General features: G+C 38.0%; 1 protein-coding gene across 1 annotated transcript in view; it reads left to right on the top strand.

Moving 5' to 3' along the window:
• Nucleotides 1-19,163, top strand: part of PPP1CB (protein phosphatase 1 catalytic subunit beta) — a 28,743-nt gene extending 9,580 nt beyond the window's left edge. Inside the window, exons 2-8 of the mRNA XM_068185519.1 lie at nt 3,533-3,664; nt 6,979-7,209; nt 7,549-7,653; nt 12,378-12,449; nt 14,383-14,534; nt 16,054-16,188; nt 16,830-19,163. Coding sequence (XP_068041620.1) covers nt 3,533-3,664; nt 6,979-7,209; nt 7,549-7,653; nt 12,378-12,449; nt 14,383-14,534; nt 16,054-16,188; nt 16,830-16,934 — 932 coding nt within the window. The 3' untranslated portion in view covers nt 16,935-19,163. The remainder of the gene's footprint in view (nt 1-3,532; nt 3,665-6,978; nt 7,210-7,548; nt 7,654-12,377; nt 12,450-14,382; nt 14,535-16,053; nt 16,189-16,829) is intronic.
• Nucleotides 19,164-25,160: the final 5,997 nt, after the last annotated feature.

Raw genomic sequence — 25,160 nt, 5'->3', positions numbered from 1 at the left:
GGGTGCAAGGTGCAATGGCTCAGATCTGCACCCTTCCCAAAGGATGGAAGTGACTGATCATCACTGCATGCTTTCTCCTCTTCTAAGAGTGATAGAGCTGTTAGAGTTGTAGAAGTGTCTCTTAACCTGGAAAATCTGAAGTGAGGTAATAAGTTGCTTAGTTGATTTGCCTGTTAAGGACTTGCAGCATTTAGGGCTGTACTGTTAGAAGTAAAGAAATACCATCAAGGCACTGACTGGCAGTTAATTATGAAATCAGGAACTACATGTTCTGTCTTGCTTCTCATGAAAAAATCCAGCACCACTCAAAGCATCAATCCTGTAAAGCAAATGTTCCAAGTTTAAACCTCTGTGTGACTTTCAAAGGGAGTTAGCTAAAGGCTGGTGTTGTAAGAAAAACAGATTGGGTCAAAGTTATTTAAACTGGTTGCCCTACTTGAACTGTTATCTCAGTTTTGGTCTCAGTGCTTGGTCTGGTGCTGCTCCTGGTAATGTTAATGTTGTATACAGTGGGCTTTCCTGGGTTTGAAAGTCTAGTTCCAAAACTAGTTTGGGTCCAATTCCAAAGCTAGAGTGGATGTGTGTAGTTTTACTTCTTGCTTTTGATCTGTATGAAATGGCATCATTCTGGTACTGCAAAACATCATGAAAGTTAAATACAGAAGAGAATGTCATTGCTTATGGTTAAAAGAATGCACTGTCTGTAGTGGGAAGACATGACTGGAAAGCTGGTTGTGCTGTATGGTGCTTTGGTGTGAGTTTGTTGCAAGATATGGGTCTAAAATAGAGCAATTGTTTAATTAAAATTTTAGCCCATTGTAATACGAAGACTCTGTTTGTGTATAATGGCAGTTTATTGTGCCTATCAGAAGGAGTCCCAGGTCTCTGAAGGGGATCATTACAAACTATTGGAACACAAGGATTTGAAATTAAGGTTATTGGAACATTTTGGTACCTTGCAAAGTAGATAGTCAAGTTCTGTGCAAAGCTGCCAAGCCTGAGTTTATTTGGTTGTTTGTGGTTTTTTGCTGATAATGGGGCTGAAGATGTATCTGTAAGAACATAGCTCATTTTTTTGAAATGTGATGAAATGGAAGCCTGTAGGCATATATTGTTTGCAAGTCACATTGATTGTTTCTTATGTCTGCCTTTGTATTTTTCAATATGTAAGTGAATATCTTAATGCATGAGGAATAATAACAAAAAACGTGTTGCTAAAATGCTGTGTGCTTTCTCAAGTGTAGTTGAAATCTTAATTAGCAAGAGGAATGTGACTTAGCATGTCATAAATATCACCTGGTAGTGATTCACTGAGTGTCACTAAAAGAAGTCCTGTATGACACAGCCTTTTTCTTGTGAGTTTCTAATGAGCTAAGTATTTCCAATATATCATCAACTTCAGATGTACTATCCCTCCTGCTCTTTTGGCACTCAAACTAGTTGTCCCAGGATCTAATTTCGCATCTCTTCCTTGCTTTTGAAAACCACTCTTCAGTTCTGCCTTTTCACGTGTTCCTGTGACTGCTTCTTAACCTCTAAGAAGTGTCTGGTGTTTATTAAAAATAAATATTTATAGCACAGTGTTGGCATGTATCACAGCCTAGGGTCCCGGGGGTCTGTCTGGCCCTCTGGGCAGCTGCTGCCATAGGTGTCCCGGATAGCGCTGTGCTGATGAGGCACAACCTTTCTGGGTCCCTCGGGCTAGCTCCCAGCCGCAGGCAACCTTAGCGAGCACTATTGAGTGATTCCAGCTGTGTGAGTTCAGCTCTTAAGTGATTTCAGCTCTGAGCTCAAAAAGGTGCCTCGGCAGACGCAGGGATTGAGAGAGGAGATGCCTTTGTGGAATTCCACAGCGGTGTCTTTATTATCAGGGTCACGCGAAGGTTTCCAGTGACAGCTCTTCTGCTGAACTGGGCAGAGATGGGGGTTTATGTAGGTTACTGGGGTGTTGGAAATTGTCCAATGGCCAGGGTTGAGGAGAACACGACCTATAGCCTTACAGAGAGATAACAAGGGTCCAAGGGCGGAAGAGGGGCTACTTTGGTCCACTCATCATGACTCTGCATTTCTTGTCTTAGGTGGGTAACCGCCAGGGAGGCCTTGCAGGGCCCCTGACTGCTACAGGTATGGTCAGAGGTGCAGTTACACTGGGACAAGTACGCAGTGATAACCAGAGCAGAGCATTTTGAGTTTAACACTTTGGACTGCAGTACTAGGTGACCTAGGACAAACTGTTTTCCATCACATCCTTTCTTCCCCCTTGCACTATGTAGATAATGATAGATGTAATTATACTGACCTCCTCCATATAGGTTTTCTAGGAACTAAGCAGAAATGAAAGCAAAAGGGAGGTTATGTTAATTAAAAAAAAAAAAATTACAAGCTTACTCTTCTGTTTGAAGAGGGAAAGCAGGTGACCTAGGAATTTGCTGTGTGTGAAGAACTAGTTTTTGCTCTTCTGTTCACAAATTTATTAGACTAACTGAAATTGCAGGTAAATTTTTTATGAAGTCTTACTATACATGAATTTGAAAACATTTGGATTTGAGCTGCAAAAGTTGCATATTATCTTTGCTTGAAGGTACTACCATGATTTAGTGCTGAATGTTGCTTTCACCTAAAACAGATGGCAGGACAGGATGTTCACCTGTTGTAGACACTGAGAGATTCGGGCTTATTCGTTTGAACTCTGAAGTTTGGTTTATGCTGAGATGCAAGACTGAACTGGATTGGCCAAAGTGACAACACAATTTTTCTATTTTGCTGCCTCATTGAAGACACATTAAAGCCTCTGACAGGAATCATACAGATACTTGTAGGAAGAAGCAGCTGCAGATAAACTTTCCAGAGGATATTGGTTAGAGTGCAATGACATGCAAATGCTTTTGATTTTATGCTAAATATAGGTCTGAGTGCCTGACTTACAGGTTTTGAGAATTCAATTTAATTTCTAATTAGAATGTTCTTGGCTGTAAAGGTTTCAGTAATTTAAGATCCATTATGTATGAAAGTTTCATCAAACTTGTCTAGTTTTTAGTGTGATGTTCCTAATATGGCAGTTTCAGTTTATTTAAACATAATAATGCCTTTGATTTTTTCTTTGTATTTAACTAGTGCTATTGAACTTAACAATCCTAAAGAAGTTTACCTTGTGCTAATGTGGAAGTGTTTTCAGGTTCTCTGTTCTCAAGTTGTTTCTTGTCTTTTATGAATACTCTAGCATAAAGGAATTGTTAAATTAAACACTTCTTAAAATTGCTATTTATTCAGATATGGACAAAAGCACAGCTTAAATTGTTCTGAGATCTTACTAAACAGGAATGCATACAGATCTTTACGCACAGATTACCACAGTATCAGAGATTAATTTTACAATTCATTGGACAGCATAATTCCAAGGTATTTGGTACATATGTAGCATGTGATGCTGGCTTTTTGTCAAATATAGGTTTTAAATATAGATCATCTGCATTTAGCTATTGCTGTATATCTGTGTGGTAGTTATCTTCAACTGTTAAATATCTCATTTCAGTACGAGGATGTCGTCCTGGGAAGATTGTTCAGATGACCGAAGCAGAAGTTCGGGGCTTGTGCATAAAATCACGGGAAATATTTCTTAGCCAGCCTATTCTTCTGGAACTAGAGGCACCTCTGAAAATTTGTGGTATGTAAGCTTGATACATACGTTTTTATGTAGGTGTTTTAATCTAGTTCTATGCTAGGGGGATTGGAAGAATACTGAGTCAGGCAAATGGGTTTGAGTTGGGATTAGAGGGGGTAGCTGAAATGTAGTTTTCAGCTTTGATTGGATTAAGTGAAGAAAAAGCAGCTTGCACTTGGTACATTGCTGATGCTTCTCATGCTATTTTGGAGCAAGTTTCCTTGGCAATAAGGGCTGCTTGTGCCCTCATCTAGTGCCAATTTTGCAACCTGTTCCTTGCCTGCACAGAGCTGGTGCTCTTCTGATCACTATTTCAGAAAGCAGCTGCTTTTAAAAGACCCACATGTTTCATGCTGCAGTTGCTCACTTCAAAGCATAAACAAAACAAAGACCTCGTGAAATGAAACACTTGAAAAATTGAAGGCATTGTTAGTCTTTCAATTGAGAAAGTAAAACTGAATGCAGACTTAAGTTAGGCTTAGTTAGCGTGTAACAAATTCCTTGAGTTTTACAGCATGTTTTAACATCAGTATTACTTTGAAACACAAATAAAACATGTCTGTTTTTACCTCACTAAGCATTTATAAGCTGTTACACTTCTTCCAAAGTACACTGTAACTACAAGCTTGTAAAAAATGTTTTAAAAGTTTTGTAAATACTGGATTGTAATCATCCTTCAACTTGCTTATTAACAATAGACAATGCCTTTGAAAGCATAAAATTCCTTGAATTAGATTAGTTGAAGTGTCATTAAAGGGGAAACAATCTTTGTATTCATTACTACTTACATCCTCTAACATAGATTAGCTTCTTCCTGGCAGATGCAATGTCTGCAATGTTTCTTACATTGAGAGGATATTACCAATTTAAAAAAACCCAAACCCCAAAATAAAACAGCCAAACCCACAAACCAACCGTTAATGGCAAAGTCATTTTTAAATGACTAATTGCTTGGTAGGGTGGGGAGCTAAAACCAGCCCAGCTTGCCTAATTACATAAAGTTGAAGGTAAAATGCAACTTTATCACATTGTGGTTTCTTAAGACTTTTCACTGTGGTGAAGTCTTATTGTATTCCTAGATGAAGAAAACATGGACACTCAGGTAGCTTGTACATAAGTCAAAGTCTGCAAAGAATAATTGGTCCACTCCAAAGTAAGGTCCTCCTCATCTGTTTAGATTGAGGCAGTTGAATGGACTGTTAGGTGTGGAGTAATAGGTGTAGCTAATGCACAGCTAAATGAGGCATTTATCTTAAATCGGATTCCAAACACAGTGAAAGTACCAGGAAGTGCCAGGTGCATCTAAATTTCATATTGGAACAACTGTCAAAGCTGCATTTAGATAAAACTGAAAGAAAGATGATTGCTTTCACCAAAAGCAAAATATGCAGCTGGTACTGCTTTGAACTATTACTTTTGCATGTTCAGGCAATGCCTGAGGAACCATAATAGGATTGTCTTGTCTTACAGTCAAGTCAGTTCAAAATAAGCTCTACATCTCGAATGGCTGTGTTTTAATGTAAGATGAAAGATGCTCTTATGTAAATGTCCATTTAAAAATAGATGTGGTTTTTAATGTAAGTCTTATATCTGGTAGACTTCAACTTGTGCTCACATGAAGCTGTATTTTAAAATGCTAAGTGCCCTGAATGGAATGGTAAATGCTTTGGTACCTTTGTAAAATTGTTTCTGTAAAATGTTTTTACCCCTTAAGTGCATTTGTCCCTCAGTGCATGTGTGTAACTGAAAGTAGTTATAGACAACATAATAATATTTTCTGAAGTGTGTTTACTTGGTAGTTAATTCTGTTAGTGCTGAAGTCTGGGGATTTGATAACATGGTTCTGGAGTACTAGACTCAGCATAGAAACGATTTGTTGAGGAGTCCTCTGCTTCTTCAGGCTGTGACCCAGAGACTTTTAAATATCAGTGAGAATACAAATTATTCTTGTTACAAGGTGTGAAAGAGATTTTAGCCAGTGGAGCTTCAGATTGACTGAAATTGGGTAGTAGATACTGATCACCTCTTAGAAGAAAATTGGAGAAGTGATTCTTCTCCCTGAGTGAGAAGTAGTTATGGGAGAATGTTGCCTAAAGGAGGAAGTATTGCATTTTTCATGGAAAGTTTAAAGGAATATAATACAGCATGTACTCTTTTTATCACTGTATGCTTTGAATTGCACCAGAGAGCATACAGGTTTGGGAACCTTTTTTCTTTTTTAAGTTGAAAAAAATTACATGAGTTGTTCTTTTTTTCTCTTTTGAGGCTGTAGTAGCTCGTGCTCTACTGGAAAATAACTCTGCTGCGCAAAGTCAGGATTTTGTCACTGAACAAGCAGCAGTGGAGAAAATACATTTATGTGGTGCTTAGTGTACAGGACCTGGAGGTACTGAATCTAAATGGCATACAGCTTATACTGAAGGCCTTTGGCATATCTGTTTTGCATCCAGTCACTCTGGTAATAAGTTTTCCAGTCAGCTGGAATACATTACATGTATGCTGGAAGTTACTGTAGAGCAGCTTTGGCATCTTAACCCATGTGGACAGTTAAGAGATAGTTTAGCTTTGGCTGCTCTGATGTGATGCACTGTGGTGGTGTAAATGCCACACAGAGCTGTTCCATGGAAAGCCTAGTTGTAAAGCTGGCAGTGTGAAGAGTAACAGATATTATGACAGATATTTTTCCTAACAACAAGCTGCAGGGTTGAGTATCTTGTAAGGGATGGAGTCTTTGAGTCTCTGTCTTGATTTTTACTTGCATCAAAAGAGGAGTTAGTCTAAATGCTGGAGGATGGGATTCTTAGAACAGCAACGTTATGGAAATTGACCTTTGAAGTAAGTGTACTTTGCCAGCACAGTGTTCAGTTCCTCTCCAGTCTTTGAATTCTTCACTGATCTGTTTTTGCAGTAAATAATGTGACTTTTTTGAGTACATTTGCTTCCTGGTCATATACCTGTTCAATTAGAGGTTTTCTTTCTGACTTGTTTTCATTTAAGTGAATTAAAGTTTGGTTAAAAAGCTTATGCTTTATTGTGAAGATTTTTTTGTAGCTTTTGGGTTTCAGATTGGCTTCATACCTGACATAGGAGTTGTGCAGATATGGTGAGTTATTTATATCCTGTGAGTACTTCAGCTTTAGTACAAGCCTCGTTCTTATCTTTGTAATGCATATTGTATTACAAAGTTTTTAAAGGTAATATTAATGCCTTTTTTTAATATCACTGGATAAAATCTAATTAGCTGGCTTAAGTTCTTGACTTGTATAAATCTTTATGTTGTTACACTAATCCTTGGTAAAATCTTTTTTTTTTTTCAGGTGATATCCATGGTCAGTATACAGACTTGCTTCGATTATTTGAATATGGAGGATTCCCACCAGAAGCTAATTATCTTTTCCTTGGAGATTATGTAGACAGAGGCAAACAGTCTCTGGAAACAATTTGCCTATTACTGGCATATAAAATCAAGTACCCGGAAAACTTCTTTCTCCTAAGAGGAAATCATGAGTGTGCTAGCATCAATCGAATCTATGGATTTTATGATGAATGTAAGCAAAATCTATTACTTTTGGAAGACTACAACAGACTAATACTGTTTTGGAAACACTTGTAGTAGTGACTCTTGTAATGCAAGGGTTTCAATAATCTGTGAACCAGCTTTGAAACTTTGAGTTCCAAGCCAAGGTTAAAGTCACTCTGGAGCATTACTATTTTTTCTTCTGCTGTCCTTGAAATGCTCTTGTAACCGATTGAGATGTAAGTGTGCTAGCAGACATACAGTCCTATGAAGACAGTTTGCTAACATTTTTGCTTAGGCTCTGATATGTGTTACAGGTTGTCTTTAGGAAGAAAAAGCTGATTTTTAATGTCACACACTGTTTTTGTAGGCAAGCGGAGATTTAACATTAAGCTGTGGAAGACCTTCACAGACTGTTTTAACTGCCTGCCTATTGCAGCCATTGTGGATGAGAAGATCTTCTGTTGTCATGGAGGTAAGCTGATGGCTGCTTTTAAAGGCTGTATCTAAACTTGATTTCGGGTTAATGCTATACCAAATAGTGTGACTGCGTGTTCCTGATATTTAACTAGAGATATTTAACCTTGTGTTGTCTGTAAAGGTGTGGGCTTTTCTGTGCACTTTTCTGTGCACTTGTCAGTAGACCGTCATTCTTACCTGATACACATGGCCCTCTTGTGCCTGAGGGGGAAGTGCATCTGTTAGTATTCCCATCACTGTATCCCTCTCTGAAGGTTACTTAATGCTGTAATTATTGCCACATTATTTGTTGCTGTTACTATATATCAGTGCAGCCTTCGCTAATGGTGGCATCCCTAGCGGTGAAGAATGGTTTTCACTAGTAACCTTGGCTCTGTACTCTCAGCCTCTTTAACCGTTTCACAACACTTTGGTGGGCGGGACCTCTGAGGTCATACAGTCAAGCCCACAGTTTGAAGTGAGACATTTGTTAACACTGGAACAGATTAGGCATGGATTGCATGGACTCCATAAAGCCTTTGCTGCTAGACAGTCTACATTCTGTGGGTACCTGGTCCCGTGCTGCCCTGTTAGTGTATTGAAAAAAATGTTTGGTGTTGATCTGATCAAGGGCTGTGACTTGTCTGAATATTGGAACTTACTTGGGCTCTCATCTTTGTAGAACAGGCCTTGCTATGATTTTACAGGCAATGAATGATGTTTAACAGGTTTTCAGAAGCTTGCAGTGTCAAACAGTTGACAAGAATTTAAATTACATGTAGAAAGAGCCATCCTGCCTTTTGCAGCCGTGTTTGCAACCACCTCCATTAATAAGCAACTTAATGCCTTTCTCTGAGTGATCTAGAAATGGTTTGGTAGATGTCACACCTGTGTTGCCAGTGAGATGGAAATTAGTGGAAATGAAAGCAATGCAGAAACATCTAGTTTGAACACCTCTGTTTGGAATTAGAAACAGTGTGTAGCCCAGAGTTCCTGAGAAGACTCTTCCAGACTTCATAATGTTCTATTGATGGCTGCCATCCTGCCTTTATTAATTACAGGTATCAGTTCAAGAGCTATGCCTGTATGGAATGTGCTTTAAAAATCATCTGGAGTGTTCTTGTGTCTTGTATTGAAAGCTTCTGCCCTCAGTGCCTGCTAGAATACACTAATAGGGTCTTACACATAACATGCTCTGAGATATTTTTAAGTCCCTGTAAAAACATAGTTAATGCAGTAATACACTTGGGTCTGCCAGTTTCTGGGTACCACTGACAAGTCAAAATGCTTGTTTGCTTACACCTCATCTTTTAATCTTATTCTCAAGCTATGTGGTAGTGTTCTCTTCTTTTTAAGTACTGGTATCTATCTTACAGACTAGATCTCATAGTTTTAAGAATGTGAGATAGAGTCACTTCTGCACCTAGGTAGCCAAATATCAGTGGCTAAAAACCCGTGTAATAAATTTGTCTCCAAAACAGCTTATGAAAGAATTACTGCTTTACTATCAACATATGTTTTAGAATTTTGGGTTTTTTTGGAAAACAGAGAATGAATAGTAACAAAATACTGGAATGTTTCAGGCAAACAATTAAGTTTAGGTGGAAGATAAACAAAGCAGCTTAGCAGATAGAGCAGAACACTATGATAAAACTGGTAGCTTTGTGTGTATACATTTGAGACCTGAACTATGAGAAAGAAGCCTCGAGAGCTATATTTCAAGAAAAAATATTTAAAGTTTCATTGTAAATGGGGGGACGAGCATGTGTGAATTAAAAATTTTCCTACTTGACCAAACAAGAGGTTATTTTGTGCATAGTATACTTTAGGATCTTCTTATGAAAAGCAGTATTTACTTTGTTATTCATTGCTAATTGCCCCTTAAATTCTATAGGCTTAGCCTGTAATTGAAATTATTGCTACTCTGAACTGATCTGCAGCTGTGAAACAAAGTGAAAAGATTACTAATGTGCTGTGTGCTCCTTATAAATGGAAGTGGACATCCAGCACAGAAATAAGTTTTGCCCTTTTCCCACTTTGCTCCAGTCCTATCCAAACTGCATTCCAGATCCAATGAAGTAATGGACTGTCAACGCCTTTTCATTATGTTACTACTCTAATAGACACTGAGGCAGCAACACAAACCATTCAACTCTGCTGGAGGTTGAAGCTAGCATATTGATATAAGGTAGGTGCCTTTTTTTACTATATTGCGCATTTTTGCATAGTTCATTTTAAAAATATTGTCCTCTGGGATATAATAAAACTTTGCAAAACTGCATAACATAGTAAAACAAAAGGCACCTAACTTCAACTCCAGCAGGCCGTCTACAGTAGCTTAATATATTGAGTAATCTCTCTTACCTGAACTTTTCTGGGCATCTGTTTTGAGTTATCCATCTTGCAATATAACTCAAACCTCTCTTGCTACCCCTGTCTCTAAATGTTCATGCTAGTGAGAGGATCTTTCATTGTATCTTTACCATCATCTCCCTCTCTTCCCACATTCCTCATACATGTCAGAATTTGTCCTGTTTTTAAGGCTGTCCTCTCAACTAACTTTTGACTTTGCTCTTTATCTCACTTCATTAAAGCTTATTCCATAACTATTCCTGACTTCTCCCTTTTTCTCTGCATTGTATTCTGTACAGCATTGGTCCTCTTATGTATGACACCACTCTCTAGCTCTAATCTTTGGAGAACTTAGATGATTAGTTTCAAGTTTCTATAAATGAAGTCCATATTGTAGTGTCATATTGATAGAATACATTGGTCTTAACACACTGGATTTAAGCTCTGAGATGGGAGTTGTGTTTGTACAGTAAAAAACTGCATTTATGTATTTTTATGCTCTGTAATTTTATTTTTCTTGTGACATCAGTGACAGCTAACTAGATGTTGATGTTTAATTCTACATGATTTACATAGTATTCAAAGATTACACTATAAAATTAGTACCTATCACACTTTATTTACCAATTCCACCCAGTCAGAGAGTGGTTCAAATCAAATTTGATGAGTCTGCCAGGAGTAATGACAATTCTTTGTTTTCCCTCTGCTTAGCTGTTGTGACAAGACAGCTTAATTGTGTACTTTTAGTACGCTGTAGGTTTTAGCAGTCACTTTACTGTCAGCAGTTTTACAGTGAGCTTTAGCATTCTTATATCCTCCATTTAACACTGATCATGTAGGACTTTTTTCTGTTGGTGTGAATTTGAGATATTAGCTATTTTTTTGTGCAAGGGGAGTTAGGAAAATACTTGGGCAAAGAAATGGTTACAGTTTGCAAACCTGCAGGCAATTCTTTAAGGTTTTGCTGTTTTCCAATGCAAAATAGCACAAAAATGGACAGCCACAGGGTTGAGGCATGATTTGTAGTAACATTGCCTTTTAAAGAATCATAGAGTACTTTGAGTTGGAAGGAACCTTAAAAATCACCTAGTTCCAATGACCCTGCTGTGGGCAAGGAACCTTCCACTAGACCAGGGTGCTCAGTCGCATCCAGCCTAGCCTTGAACACTTCCAGAGATTAAAGATTTATTTTGGGTGCAACCTGAAATGCTGAAAGCTGTAGCTTCATAGAAAGTCACAAACTAGTCATGCTTATTTCACTGAGACTGCCGTTGCACTCTCTGGGTGTGGTGCCATGTGCTAATGTAATGTGTGTACAAATAGATCAGATTGGCGAAGGGGAAGTGGTAAATCTGTCAAAGTTTAAAAGGTGATTGTCTACTGGAATTTATATTATTATTCCTGTGTTGTTGTGTTTATAGACTTGATTAATACCCCCTTTAAGTAGTTTACTGTTAGATTTCTGCCATCCTTTACAACCTCAAAGCAAGAATATGAAAACAGTTTTTGCAAGCTGATGATGACAGAAGGCTTTTACCATAAGACTGCTTCAAGAAAAATAATCTAAAATCTTCATACTTGAAGAGTTCCTCAAGTCTGTATCAAATGCTTTGGTTCCTGCAAATATCATTGTTCTTGTAACATATACATTGCCACTGTGCATAACTCTGATGTTAGCTGAAATTATTTACATGGTGAAATGACACATAAAATGACCTTTCCAATGACAGCTTTCTTCTGTCCTGTTCAGAGTTCTGGACTGAGTCAAATTGTTGTGGTTTGTTAACATGAAATGTGTTTCATCACAACTTGGGTCTTCATGTTCCATTTTCAAATTTGCAGCTTTCTTAATTAGATACCTTGGCCTAAGTAATTTAAAACACTTAGGACCCTTATTTAAGGACGTATTAAGATGCTATAGGATCTAGCAGGCTCTCTTTCATGCCTTTATGCCCCAAGTAGAGGAGCTTTAGGGTGTGTAAACTCCTCAAAGGGTGGCTTTGGAATTCCATGCTTTAATTGTAGTTGCGTGTTAATAGCTAAACTACTGAAAAATAACTGTCTGTGCTATGTGTTTTGGGTTTTTTGGGGTTTTTTTAGTAATCAAAGTACTGTGATTTTTATAATTGACTTAAGCAGCTGAGCTACAGTAGATGACAACCTCCATGGCTAAAAGGATGGTGATGAGAACCCCTTGGTAATTTCACTTGCATTATTCTCTGTCCTCTATCCAGCAACTTAATTGTCTTATAGCAAATCGCCTTTGTTTATGTTGCAGTGGAAACAGTGGATGCTGTGTGCCTTTGAACCTCAAATCTTGTGTTCTCTGGAACCCTTTCCACAGGTGAAATGCATATATGAGTCACTTGTTTTCTTGTACTTTTACAGGACTGTCTCCAGATCTCCAGTCAATGGAGCAGATCCGGAGAATTATGAGACCTACAGATGTTCCTGACACAGGTGAGTGACGTGGAATTTACTGTAAATAAGTCTTAATGATGAAACAGGTTTAATCAATTTCTGTGCAAGGAGTGTAGTGACTTAACGTAACCTCTGTTCGCTGTACAGTATACCTTGGTGCCTGCATAGGATGTGAGCCTTGTTGCTCATGATGGCTATGTTATCTGTTAAAGGCTATATATGTTAAAGGTTGTTGTATGTGTTGTTGTTGTTTGTCATAGCAGAGTAGGGTATGTTTTTGGATACATTATTCACAAGTTTCCCTTAAAACATCTTAGAAATCTAAATAAAGATAAAGGAAACTGAAGAGCTAGTTCCCCTTGCCTTGATTAGGCACACACAAACTTTTTAGTCTATCCAAGAATGTAATTGTTCAAAGTTGAACAGTACAACAAAGTTAAATTTCTTGGGTGTTTAAGTATTTTTGGGCTTTGCTCTATTTGTCTCCTTCCTCATTAAATTTGAAAAATACAGCTCTTACTTCACAGCATTTGGGATTTCACCCCCACTTCAGGAATGCCCTTACAGAACGTAGTTCTTGTTTCCATGGACACTCCACTGAAATCATCTCTCTTCTTAGTACCTCCTGAAAATAAGTATGGAGATTTTTTTGTAAAAGGCTTTTGTTTTGCATAGTGTTAATTTTGCTTTCAGAAGCAATAGCTGTGTGTGTACTGTCAGAGCTAAAATGAAATGTCCCATCAGAGGCATGTGTGCTGTGGTACAATGACAAAGGTCTTCATCTTTTGGGCCTATTTAAGGAAACTAGTTTTACATAATGGAAGTAAATCTTGTGGAAAATTAAAAATAAACTGAAGTAGTCTCACTTCCATGAAAGTTTCAATCCCTTCAAAGCTACCCCTTTGTGGAGGGGTGTCACTCAGGGAATGTTTGTGTCGATACAGAAGTTTTGGTAGATGGTCATGTGGCTGTGCTAGGATTAGATCATTATGATGACTTCCTCTAGCCTGATTAAAAAAGGCTTTGCAACTTTGACTGCAATTTAAAGACCTCTTAGGACAGATTTGCCTTTTGTTTTGTATGACCCTAAAGATTATTTGATTTTGGGGAAAGAAGACAAAGCACTTGCTAAATAGCTGAGTCACTTAAGTCACATAAGCAGCTTCTGTCACTTGCTGGAAATTCATGATAAGAAGCCATTAGGGGTACCTTTCAAAAGTTTGGGGGGTTTGTTTGTGTGGCAGTTGGATTAGCCTAATTTGCTCTCATGCTAATATTTATGGAAAGTTCTATATGTGTAAAGGCATTGCAGTTGATCTAGAGAAATCTTTTTTAATACCCGGTGTTAACTTCAGAGTTGGCTGACCTTTTGTTGGCAGCAAAAAAAAAATCTTGACCAGTGCTAAAATGCCAGAGAGGCTTATTGTTCTAGCTTAGCTTCCAGACTGGCTGTCACGGGGTTTTTTGAAACAGTCAACAGGGGTCCAAGCAAATTGACAGTGCTGTATGAAACAATGTATCAGTGTTTTGCTTTGTTACATTTTGATTTAGTCATCTAAGGTTCCTCATGCATGTTAGGAAGGGTAAGAATCAAAGCTATTCGTGTTCAGAAACTTAGTGTACAAAATTACTTGCTGCCTTTATGACTGGCCATGCATAGGACTTTTACATTTACTGCAGCTTTCAAACTAAGCTTTCTTGGTGAATTTCTTGTGAATTTGATGCTTGCCTTTTAATACACATGCACTTTAATATTTTTAAACTCCTTAAATGCTCACTGTAAAAACACTGAATATTGCAATAAAAGATTATTTCAGAGAACTATTTTAATCTCAAGGCATTTTCGGTGGTGGTGGGGGGAACAATCTCCAGATTTACAGACTGTACTCTTTGTCTGAGTTTCTGTTTAAGTATTGTTGCATTTGTTGTTAAGGCTTATTTTCTTTATTTTCACTTTTATTATCTTTTGAAGGTTTGCTCTGTGACCTGCTGTGGTCTGACCCAGACAAAGATGTGCAAGGTTGGGGTGAAAATGATCGTGGAGTCTCTTTCACTTTTGGTGCTGATGTGGTCAGTAAATTTCTGAATCGTCATGATCTGGATCTGATCTGTCGAGCTCATCAGGTATGAATTTTGCTGCTGTTCTTAAAACCTCTCCTGCTCGTTATCAGTAGTGTATATTTGGAACTTAATTTGCACTGTTATTTCTAGAGAAAAAAATCTTTCTAATAAAGGGCCTATAAAGGCTGTGTCCTTCGGCTGGCTCATGTTGACACATAATGTCTAATGTCAGTGGAGTAGAATACTAACACTGGATTTCTTCCTTTTGTACTGTCTGTTAAATGTTAGACTGATGTATGTGAACATCACAGGTAAAGTGTCCAGATTTAAAGGGGCAGAGTGACTTGAATTTGAGATTTACACTGAAGTCTGAGTTCTTCAGTTTCAGCAGTAGACAATTCCCTGGTAGTTCTGGCTTAAACTACCTCTGCTTTGCTTCATGGAAATATTAAATGCATTTTGACTATCTCTACAAACAAGTCTGTACATAAAATCTTTCACTGTTGCCAGTATTTTGATTCAGCTATTCAGAGTACTTAGATGTAGATTGTTTTTATTTCCTCCAATTTCAGTCAGGCTGTTTTTGCATTGTCAATCCTTAGCACACTTTTTTATTAGGTTGCTTCAAGCAAGAGTGCTAGTTAGGTGGACATCAGGTTTCAGTTTCTTGTATAACATTTCAGTTTCATTATTTAGTCTATTTTAGAAGCTCCCTTCTGCTGTGAAACAAAAATAGGTTCTTTATTCTGTGTCACTGTTAGGCTTGGTTACACTATTAGAACACTTAAATTTTTTTCTTTGTAATTTTACTGCTAAAACATTAGAGAAGATTTAGTATTGATTCCACATGCTGACTAGATTTCTTAACTGCTGATCAAGATTACTACCAATTTGCTCTATTCATATAGTCGATTCAGTTCTTCATAAAAGAGGGATGATATCTTATAAAAGATCATGATGACCGCACCAAAGTAAGCAGTTGGGTGTACTGGTACTACATTGTAACATGAAGCTTTTATTTGGCAAAAGAGGGAACATTCTTAGCTGATGTATCATACTACTTGCATGATTGTAAAGGTGTATTATGCTCTTAGGCAAGATCTGGCAGAATCACTCTTCTTTTATAATTTTGATTCTCTAAAATCACCTACACTTGAGGTCTCTGCAATCAACACCACTTTAAGCAAAACTTAATTGTTTCAATTTGCAGTGAAGGTGGTATCCAGACTTTGTGTGCTCCAAGCTAATTAGGTCAAACAACCACATTCTGTGTATAATGCATTAAATGCAGGGAATCCTCATGCTGGCGGTGTATAATTGGACTCTAACTATGAAAATATTAAACAGTCAAGCTTGTGTGTTTCACATTTGAAGTGTCAGATGTGGGGTATGCTATCTGGCCTGGCATTCAGTGTCAGGTAAGATAAAATGAGTGAACTTGTCCTGTCTGAAAGTCAAGACACAAAATAGTTTTTTGATTAGTTCCTTTATCATTCTTATGTAAAGTCCAGTTTGCCTCAAGATTCTTTTCTTTCTTCAAAAGTTCATATGTAAGCCCTATTGATTTCTCTGGTGTTGACAGGTGGTTGAAGATGGATACGAGTTCTTTGCTAAACGGCAGTTGGTCACCCTATTCTCAGCTCCAAATTATTGTGGAGAGTTTGACAATGCAGGTGGCATGATGAGTGTGGATGAAACTCTGATGTGTTCCTTCCAGGTATGGTATATTTGTGCATCAAGTTGACTGTAGGTGTTGGGCTGTATGGACCATGTTAGTGTGCTCATTGTTGTACTGGTGGTTAGTGTAAAGCAATATTCTTGGGCTACAGAGAGGTCTGCACAGGAGGCTGGCATTTGTGAACAACTAGAACTGCAAACCAGCTGTTCTCCAGAAAACTGGGATTTTATGTTTTCTGAACTATTGCATATTAAGTTGTTCAATCTATATAAATACTCATTTCAAAATTTAAAGTTTAATTGGGTGATTTTTTTTTTCTGGTCATACCTAGTCATACTAGTGATTGGAGTACACAGTTATACAAACTAATGGTTAAAGGGACGACCCTTTTAATATGGCTGCTTTGATCAGATTTTAGTCCCTATTCCTTCCTGGATGTGTTTTTAGTCCCTTTTCTTTCCCCTTTCCACCTCAACATAGTGGTAGAACTAGAAGGATTTAGAGTTGCTGTTACTCTTGCATGTAGAACTAAGAAATTTGTAGAGTTGTGATGTGATTTCCACCCCCCCACCATCCTCATCCCCGTTGTTCCTGCTAAACAAGGTTTCATGTGGGCTTAATAGTATTTGAAATGTTCTTAGTTGTTGCTGTCTCAAAGGAACTTCTTTATTTTCTCTAAGATATTGAAACCATCTGAAAAGAAAGCCAAGTACCAGTATGGTGGACTGAATTCTGGGCGTCCAGTCACTCCACCTCGCACAGCTAATCCACCGAAGAAGAGGTGAAGAAAGGAAATAATGTAGAAAACACCATCAGATCTGTCAAGGACAAAACTCCATATTACAGTATATAATAAGTGTGCACTGTAAAACCATCCAGCCATTTGACACCCTTTATGATGTCACACGTTTAACTTAAAGAGACGGGTAAAGGATCTTTATTAATTTTTTTCTAGTAGAAAGATGTGCGACACTGTATTGTAACAAGTATAGCTCCAAGTTCTAATATCCAGCATAGAGAGGGAAAAAAATTAGAAAAAAACTATTTCAACTACATATTCATATTTACCACGGTTTTTAAAGTTGACCAACATCCCAGTTAAAACTTAGTGTAATAGTTAAACCAGATGAGAGCATGATGTTCTGTTTGTGTAATGTGGTCTTATTGTTGCTTAATTGCTTTTACTTTGGTTATTTTGTAGCTAGAATGATACGAATATGGTATCTAGTCTTATTTCCTGGCTTTTTGAAATTGATATGAGGAAGGGGCTTTCTGGAACAGCCATTGATCTCTTATCCTCCCCCTAATCCCCTGTTTTTTCATCATAATGCCGTGTGCAACATTATAATGCAAAGTTTATAGTACAGTAGTGATTAAAAGGCAAACTGAGTCCCAAATGCCCGGACTGGGCAGCTTGGCAGCCAACATACATTAAGACAGAAAAATCTGTCCTGACCTTTTAACTTAAATTGCCACACAATGAGTTTGTGCACTACGCTATTTTAAATTATTGACATTACACTGTGCAATGGCACTTCATTTAACTTAGATAGGACAAAAATGGTATTGCCTATTAGTTGGTAACTTGATTTAGTGGTACCTTGGCTTTAGTTTTATTAGCATGAAACAACTTTGGCATGCTTAGCTTCCAGGTAACTTCCTACCTGCGTCAAAATTCATCTTACATAGTTCTACAGAACGTGAAGATCCTTGTTTGCTAAGCCTTTGAAAGTTGACATTCTTTTTCAGAAGAGGGTGTGTTTAAATGGATGTTCTTCAACATACAATAGGCTAGATGATGGGTGGTGAGCTGAAAATGCTACAGGAATATCCAACTTTATAGTAAGGCTTACATCACTAAAGATTCCATCATTTGGATTTTCATGATCAAATTTCATATACTATTGTATAGACTTCTGCTTTGTAGTGTAATAGAGTAGCAATAATTTCTGTATGTGATCAAGAGTTACACAGTATTTCTTTTCAGTTCTCTCCTTTATTAAAAAGAGTTAACATTGGCAAATGGCAAGATATAGAGAAGTTACAAAATATCTAGTAGGATAAACCAAAGGCACAGATTTGTGATGCTTTAGGATGCAATACTTATTGGGCACAAGTACAAAAGCTTTTACTGAATACTGTCAAATTTGTTAAGATTCTTTGGGGGAAGGCTGCAGATTTATACCATTCTAAATGTGCATCAGTAGATGTAAAACTCTTGATTTCAGTATTGTCTTTGAAAATGTTAAATTGAGGATTCTAGTAACTTATGTTTTATGAACTGGCACATTATATAATGCAAGAGATATATTGATTTCTGACACAGTGAGCAAGTTCTTTTAAATGGATTTAAGTCTATTTTCTAATTCCATTTTGGTTTAAATGCATCATTTAGTAAAAGTTGTCTAATTCATTTGAATGAAGTCTGACTGGTTATTTTAACATACCTGACTTACTGAAAACGTGTAGAATTGGTTGTTTTTAAAGAAAAGGAAATCTTACAAAGATATCTATCTGATACTGATTTATACTGGGTTGGTCAGTGGTTTTGAACAATGGTTTATTCTACCACACTTTGAAACAAACACTAGTTTCAATGCTTAAAATAAAATGAAGTAGATTTTTTTGACGTTGTTCAAAGACACTTGTTCTTGAAAGTCAGTGATAAGAGCTGTGTGAGAGTAGCTGCAGTCTGGGACAAGGTAATTAATAAAATCTAATCTGTAAGCATTGACATGGTAACTTCCTGCTCTAAGTCATTGCTTATTTGAGGTTTATTTTTGCAAGCTTTGAAAATGCTGGGTTTTACCAAGTGCCAGCCTCTGTGTTACCAAACATCTGGATTAACCCTTTTCCATTTTTTCTTTTGTTTCTGGAACAATGTCTTCTGCATCATAAAATGTCCAGGTGTAAAACTGTCTGTTATGTGAGTACCTAAAATGCTCGCTTGTGTTACAGATGCTGTGTCAAAACAAAAATAAAGTCTTTGGGCCTTCTTCTGTGTCCTAAAGGAATAGGAAATTTTTAGTTTGTTTAATGGCTCTAGTAAGCCACATTGGGTGCTGGTATTCTGAAGAATTGTGTTTTTACATAGCAGCAGTCATTTGGAAATTATTTGAATGTTGTTTTGATTTCTGGAGAATTGGGTTGTCTGCTAACATGCCTCATCATCTATATGGGGGAAAACACACATGTTGTAGTAATCTTACCCCTGCAGATATGACTGATATTCCATACTAAAAGCAAGTGGTATACATAACAGAACTCACCACTTTGGCTTACATTTACAGGGTTAGTATAGATCTCTGTTTTTAATATTGTCCATTCTGGGAGAAGTAGAAGAAATAACCTCAGTCTAATTCTACTCAGATAAAATTAACTTTCTTCCATGGGAATTGCTAGTGGTCTAATGGCTAATAATTTTTTTTTCACATAAACATCTTGTCTGTACAAGCCTTAAATACTGTTAAATAGCATGTGTAGTGTCCTGGGAATAAACAGGAACATTCTTATATGGGCTGTTGAGGGGCATATAAAACATTGCACCATTTAAGATGTGCTTTTGCATGTTTAACCCCCCCCACACCTTTTTCTGACAGTAATATTCATTCCGTGTTTATAGTAGAGTACACATGGTACACAACCTCTTGTCTTGTTCCTTTCTGGTTGATGGGCATTTTGAATTTCCCAAATACTAATTTAAAGTATGCTACAAGGGATGCAGCCAAAGTCTGAGTCGATGAACAGAAAGATATCTTTAAATGAAGAAGTGTTCCTGTCTGTGGCTTATCTTCCCATAAGTCTAAGTGTAAACTGTCAGATTGAATTGCTAGAGCTCTGTATGATTACTTTTGAGCGGGCAGACACTTTTTTTTTTTGCTCTCTAGTAATAGAAATATAAAAAGACACTTGCTGTCGAATATGGTTGAACTGAAGGTGATCTGAGAGTAACTGTTCTAAATAACTGGAATCTTCAGAATTTGTAGATGACAGACACAAATGTTCCGTGTTTGTCCTTAAATGTAAAGCTCAGAGGTTAACAGAAAAGGGATTCTGCTTTGTAGAGGCTTATGTAGATAACAATTGTAAAAGCCTAGTCTTTAACCAGGTATTGAACTTCTTGCTGGCAGGCTATTAATTTTTGTGTCCATGGCTGGTATTTCTGGGACTGTCCTTGCTGCCAGGTTGGTTAGAGATGAAGACACCTTATACAAACTTGCCAGGTAATATTGCAGCTTAGCAAAGAGCAGAGACAGTGGTACTATCAATGTTGTATTGCTTTTGAACTCATTCGAATTGCAGCTTGGTTCATGATTGGTGTCCATCTGCTTTGGAATGTACGTGAGGATTAATGTGAATATTTGACTTCAGATAAAGTTGTGAAAAAATCAAGGATGAGAGAATGTATCCTTATGCTGGGGCAGAGATAACAGTACAATCAAATGTCTGAATCCACATGGGTTAAAGGACAGAGAGGGTTTTTTGATACAAGTCAGAGTTTGCAATAAAGTTCATGCGTATAGCCATTCTTGTCAGTAAAAAGGAACTCAATGAAACAACACCAAGGTTGGGACATTTAAGCAGAGCCCTGGATGTTTTTGTTCTGCTGTCACTTTTTCTGCTTCTGCTCATTAGCAATAGACACTTTCAAGTTCACTGTCAGTGCAGCTGTATACTTTTTTCACCTGGATCATACGTGGATTTTGCTTGTCTTGTTCCAAAGGTTTATCAAGGTTTTGAGGACAGCATCTCACCAGGTGACTGTGTGCAATTCGTGGGCTTATAACCAAGCATTCTCACTGCATATACTGGATGATCAAAGCTGAAGGCACCTCAGGCTGTGTTGGGCTGAACACTGAAAACCGTGTGGCTGTAACTCCGTGTTTGGTCAGTAAAGAAGTTAGGCAGATAAGACACAGGTTTAGGTACTTGTTTTGGGTTTGCCAAATTCTAATTTTCTATGGATTAATGGAACTGATAGTGCCTGAGCATCTTCCCTGCACAGCACTCAAGGTGTTAAGAAAACAGCTAAGTTGTTGGGTTACTTGTTTTGTGTCTCATTGGGCCTTCTTAAAATAGATAATAATGTTAATGGGTAATAAGGACACTTCATTCTTTTTCCCAGTATCCTGTTTCAACTCACTAATCTGTGTATCTCTGTGTCCCAATGAGATGTCAAGAACAATGCAAAATGAGTGTTTCCTACAAGCCCTTGCCAGTATATGACTACAATAATAGTTTCAAGAAAAACTCATTGCTGCATGAAACAGAACAGGGGGAGCTTTAAGCAGATGCACTGCCCCTTTGCTGGGTTCCACTGCCTTTGCTGACAGAATCTGCAGCCCAAGCTTCCTTTCGGTCTTTGAAGCAGCCATACCAGAAAACAGGTGATAACTAGATCCAGCTGCCAATAAAGAACAAAAACTATTTTGTATCTTCAGGGGAAGATGTAAGCTCATAGGCTGAACTGTAGGAATAAGCACCACTCGAAGAAATCCTCCTTATGTAGGTTAGACATTCCCAGATGTTAAGTTCTAGTGTTTTGACTTCATCCAAGTTACTATTACACGGAGGAGGGAAAATAAATAGGAAGGATTATAATTTGTCTATTCTTAGAGATGGTTCATATTCAAATATAGTAAATTATATTTGCAGAAAGCAAAATAATTAAGCTACTGATTTTTTCTTGGTAGAGAGTTTTCCCTCCTCCTATTGCTTTAAAGGTTTGACTCTTTGGGGTGAAGAAGAGAATGCTGTAGAAGGATCCAATTAATTATTGAAAGGGCTAACCAGAGAAAAATGATATCTTGAGGATAAAACTGGTGCAGCTCCTGACATGAAGCGGAGGAGCACACAGCACTGATGAATGCAGAGAGCAACTGTGGCAAGTGAATATATTCCATTTTAAGTTTTTCTCCATTGTTTTGATGTCCCAACAAACGTAATGTGAAAATAATTACAAGTGTTTCATGTTGTTCCTTCTGACATCCAAGCAGCATTTCTGTGGTTGCCCCTGTAACTCACTGTCTTGTCAAATTTCTGGACATGTATAAATAAGTTGTTTTCCATTAGTTATCCCAGAATATTTCATTTTTATATTTCAGGTTCCTGCTCCTGGGTGGCCATTTGCAACTTCCACAAAGATGGCATGCATAACACTTTCATGGAGTGCTGTGAAAGGGAACATTTTAGGAGAATTACATTTTAATAGACATCTTAGCTGCACCTTAATTGCATCTGGTTTCCAGGAAGACTGAGTTAAGAGGATGAGCTAAAAGACTTCAGAGGATGAGCTAAAAGACTTAAGGCCCTTTTCTTGAAGTAATACTGGAGAACAAATATCATATTTCATTCGTTCCTACTCAAGGCTCTTACCTAAAGGTACAATACATGACTGACATGGTAGGCTTAGAGGCTCTTGCCTTGCCTTTACCACCTAGAATAAGACATACTTTTTAACTTGGTCTGACTTGTTTATTCTAATACTATTACAATGATTTAGTATGGTTACTTAATAAAGACCCAATCCAGTTGATATAATTTTTTTTTTTGCTCAAATTGGTCTGGCATGTAGATGCCGTCTAGTGGTCAAAGGACGGTGCATGGAAAGCTGTTACTGCAAATGCAGAACTGACATTTATTCCGTATTTATCCTTCTCTTGTCTCATGTGAAAACCTTATTCCTTGATCAGTACTGAAATATGTGCATGGTTCATAACTCAGACCTTGGTGCATTAAAACAAGTCTTACCTCAGTTAGATGTACAAATTTATTTCCCAGAAGTTTTGCAGACTTTGTGAAATCACTTAAAGTATCTGAGGATTCTGAAGGGGGTAGTGAGATGTGGAGAGAATCAGATGTCCCATGAAAAGTATAGAAAAAGTTAGTCTTGGATCCATCTACAGCATTCTCTTTTTCACCCCAAAGAGTCAAACCTTTAAAGCAATAGGAGGAGGGAAGACTCTCTACCAAGAAAAAAAGTGTAGAAAAATTAGTCTTTGTCTTGGGTGAAGATTTTTGGATTTCTTCCCCCACCTCTAGAATCTTCTGTTTTCAAGTCTAACCAAGTATGGGGAGATTATAGATTATCTGCATTATTTTCCAGTGATTGGAGAAGGACTGGTGGAAATATATAAGAGAAAATATGAAGTATGTTTAGATCTGGTATATATCAAAACTACAAAAAGGAAAATATACTAGTTTTGGCTTTTATATGGGGTTTTAATTAGGAGATGCTATCAGAATAGAGCTGGTATTAAATTTTGACACCTTACATAACCAAATATTGTACTATTTGTGTTTATTTTAGTTACATGGTTCTTCATTCTACTTATGAGCCTGGTATTATAGGCACGTACTGCTGAAAAGAGATTTGCACAGTTTAGACCTGATTTGAGAGAATCACTTGATGTTTAGCCAGGTTCCACTGGTTGTCTACAATGAATTGCTCTTGAAAAGCTGCATCTACACTGTTTCAGGGCAATTTTGTGGCATTGAAGTGAATCTTCCTTGTTGTCCTCATGTACTGCTTTGGATTACAGAGCTTCTGCTGTTGTATGCAAATTAGGTCTTTTGGGTTAGTTGTATGCAACAGAAGTTTGTTCCTAGTGTATGCCCATGGTGTCAATAATCCAAACTACTGAGTCCTACTGAAGTCTGTTACTTTGCTGTCCCACAATCTGCACAATATCCTTTCTGTTCTTTATGTCATGCTTTCTGTTGCTCTGGACAGAAAAGAAGAAATGTGGCAAAGTTCCTTTGGCTTCCCAGGTGTTACAGTATGGTGGTGCCTTAGGCTGCAGTGAAATACTAATTTTTCAGTCTGTCATGAGAGGGATGAAATCTTTGGTGGCTGGATAACACAGTGGCAGTAGGAAGAGGCTGTGCACTTCAGCAGTCCCTGACTACCAGATCAGCAGCTGGGATAGGGTGGAGGATGGGGACAGGCATGTGAGGCTTTAGATGGAACTAGTACATGGGGCCTGAGTGTGTGGAGAGACAGTGAGTTGCTTATCTGAACAGGAGGGCTGCTTTAGATCTTTAAAAGCAATTCCATAGAGCTGTGAGGTGTAGGAGAAATCTGCCATGAAACAATTATGCCTCAAAGTGCCTATTTCCTGCCATGTGAGGTCTGTCCAAGGAATTATGTGGACTGCACACAAGGATAAGGGGCCTGTGTAACCTTCCTCAACTTGAGACAATACAGTGTCTTCCCCTCTCTGAGTGCTGTAGGGGATGATCTGATGACAACTGCACACAATCCTGTGAACAGTAGCAGAGACAAATACTGGTTGAGCTGTCAGTTTACTTGAAACAAAGGCACTGACACTGACACTACCTGCTGACACTGTAGTAATAGTTTTTCCCTTCCACATTCCAACAAGCTTGAAAGGTTTCATGGCAGCTGTTCCTTAATCAGGCCCTGGGAGCAACAGCATGAAGTTTGTTCTAGAGGAGATGCCTTGTACCACTGTGTGGTCACTGCAGGATTAGAGATTTGGATGTGAGGTACAGGGCTGCTATTTCAGTAGGCAGCTGCAATCATGGATTGGTTTTGGGCTAGGTGCCCCTGGGGTGGCAGGAGAAAAAAATTATGTGTTGTCCTGCTTGCTGACATGATTTTCCAAGCATGTAGCAGTCCAGTGAGAGGTAGACAAGCTAGTATTACAAGATTTCAAGCATTGGTTGCTGAGGGGAGGCCATACTGGAAGGTGTGCTGTTGATAGTTGCAGTCTGAGGTACAAGTGAGAAGGGAATAGAGAGGGAAGAGCTTGTCACAGCCCTGGTCACAGCTGCCTACAACTTAGAGAAGGCCTGACAGCAGTTCTTGGACAACCTGTGTGCCAGACTCCCTAAGGCTCCAGAAGCAGGAGACTCTGGGATGGTGTTGGGAACACCGATATCTTCAGGAAGCATTTGATTTCCCTCGAGTTCTCACATCCCGTCTCTTGATAGCGAGTCATGAGCCAGCTGCAGGAAAAAAGACAAGAACAGCCTGATCCTTCGAGAAG

This window comes from Anomalospiza imberbis, chromosome 3, assembly GCF_031753505.1.
Source record: "Anomalospiza imberbis isolate Cuckoo-Finch-1a 21T00152 chromosome 3, ASM3175350v1, whole genome shotgun sequence".
Lineage (NCBI taxonomy): Eukaryota > Metazoa > Chordata > Aves > Passeriformes > Viduidae > Anomalospiza > Anomalospiza imberbis.
This window is presented reverse-complemented; position numbering and strand designations above follow the sequence as displayed.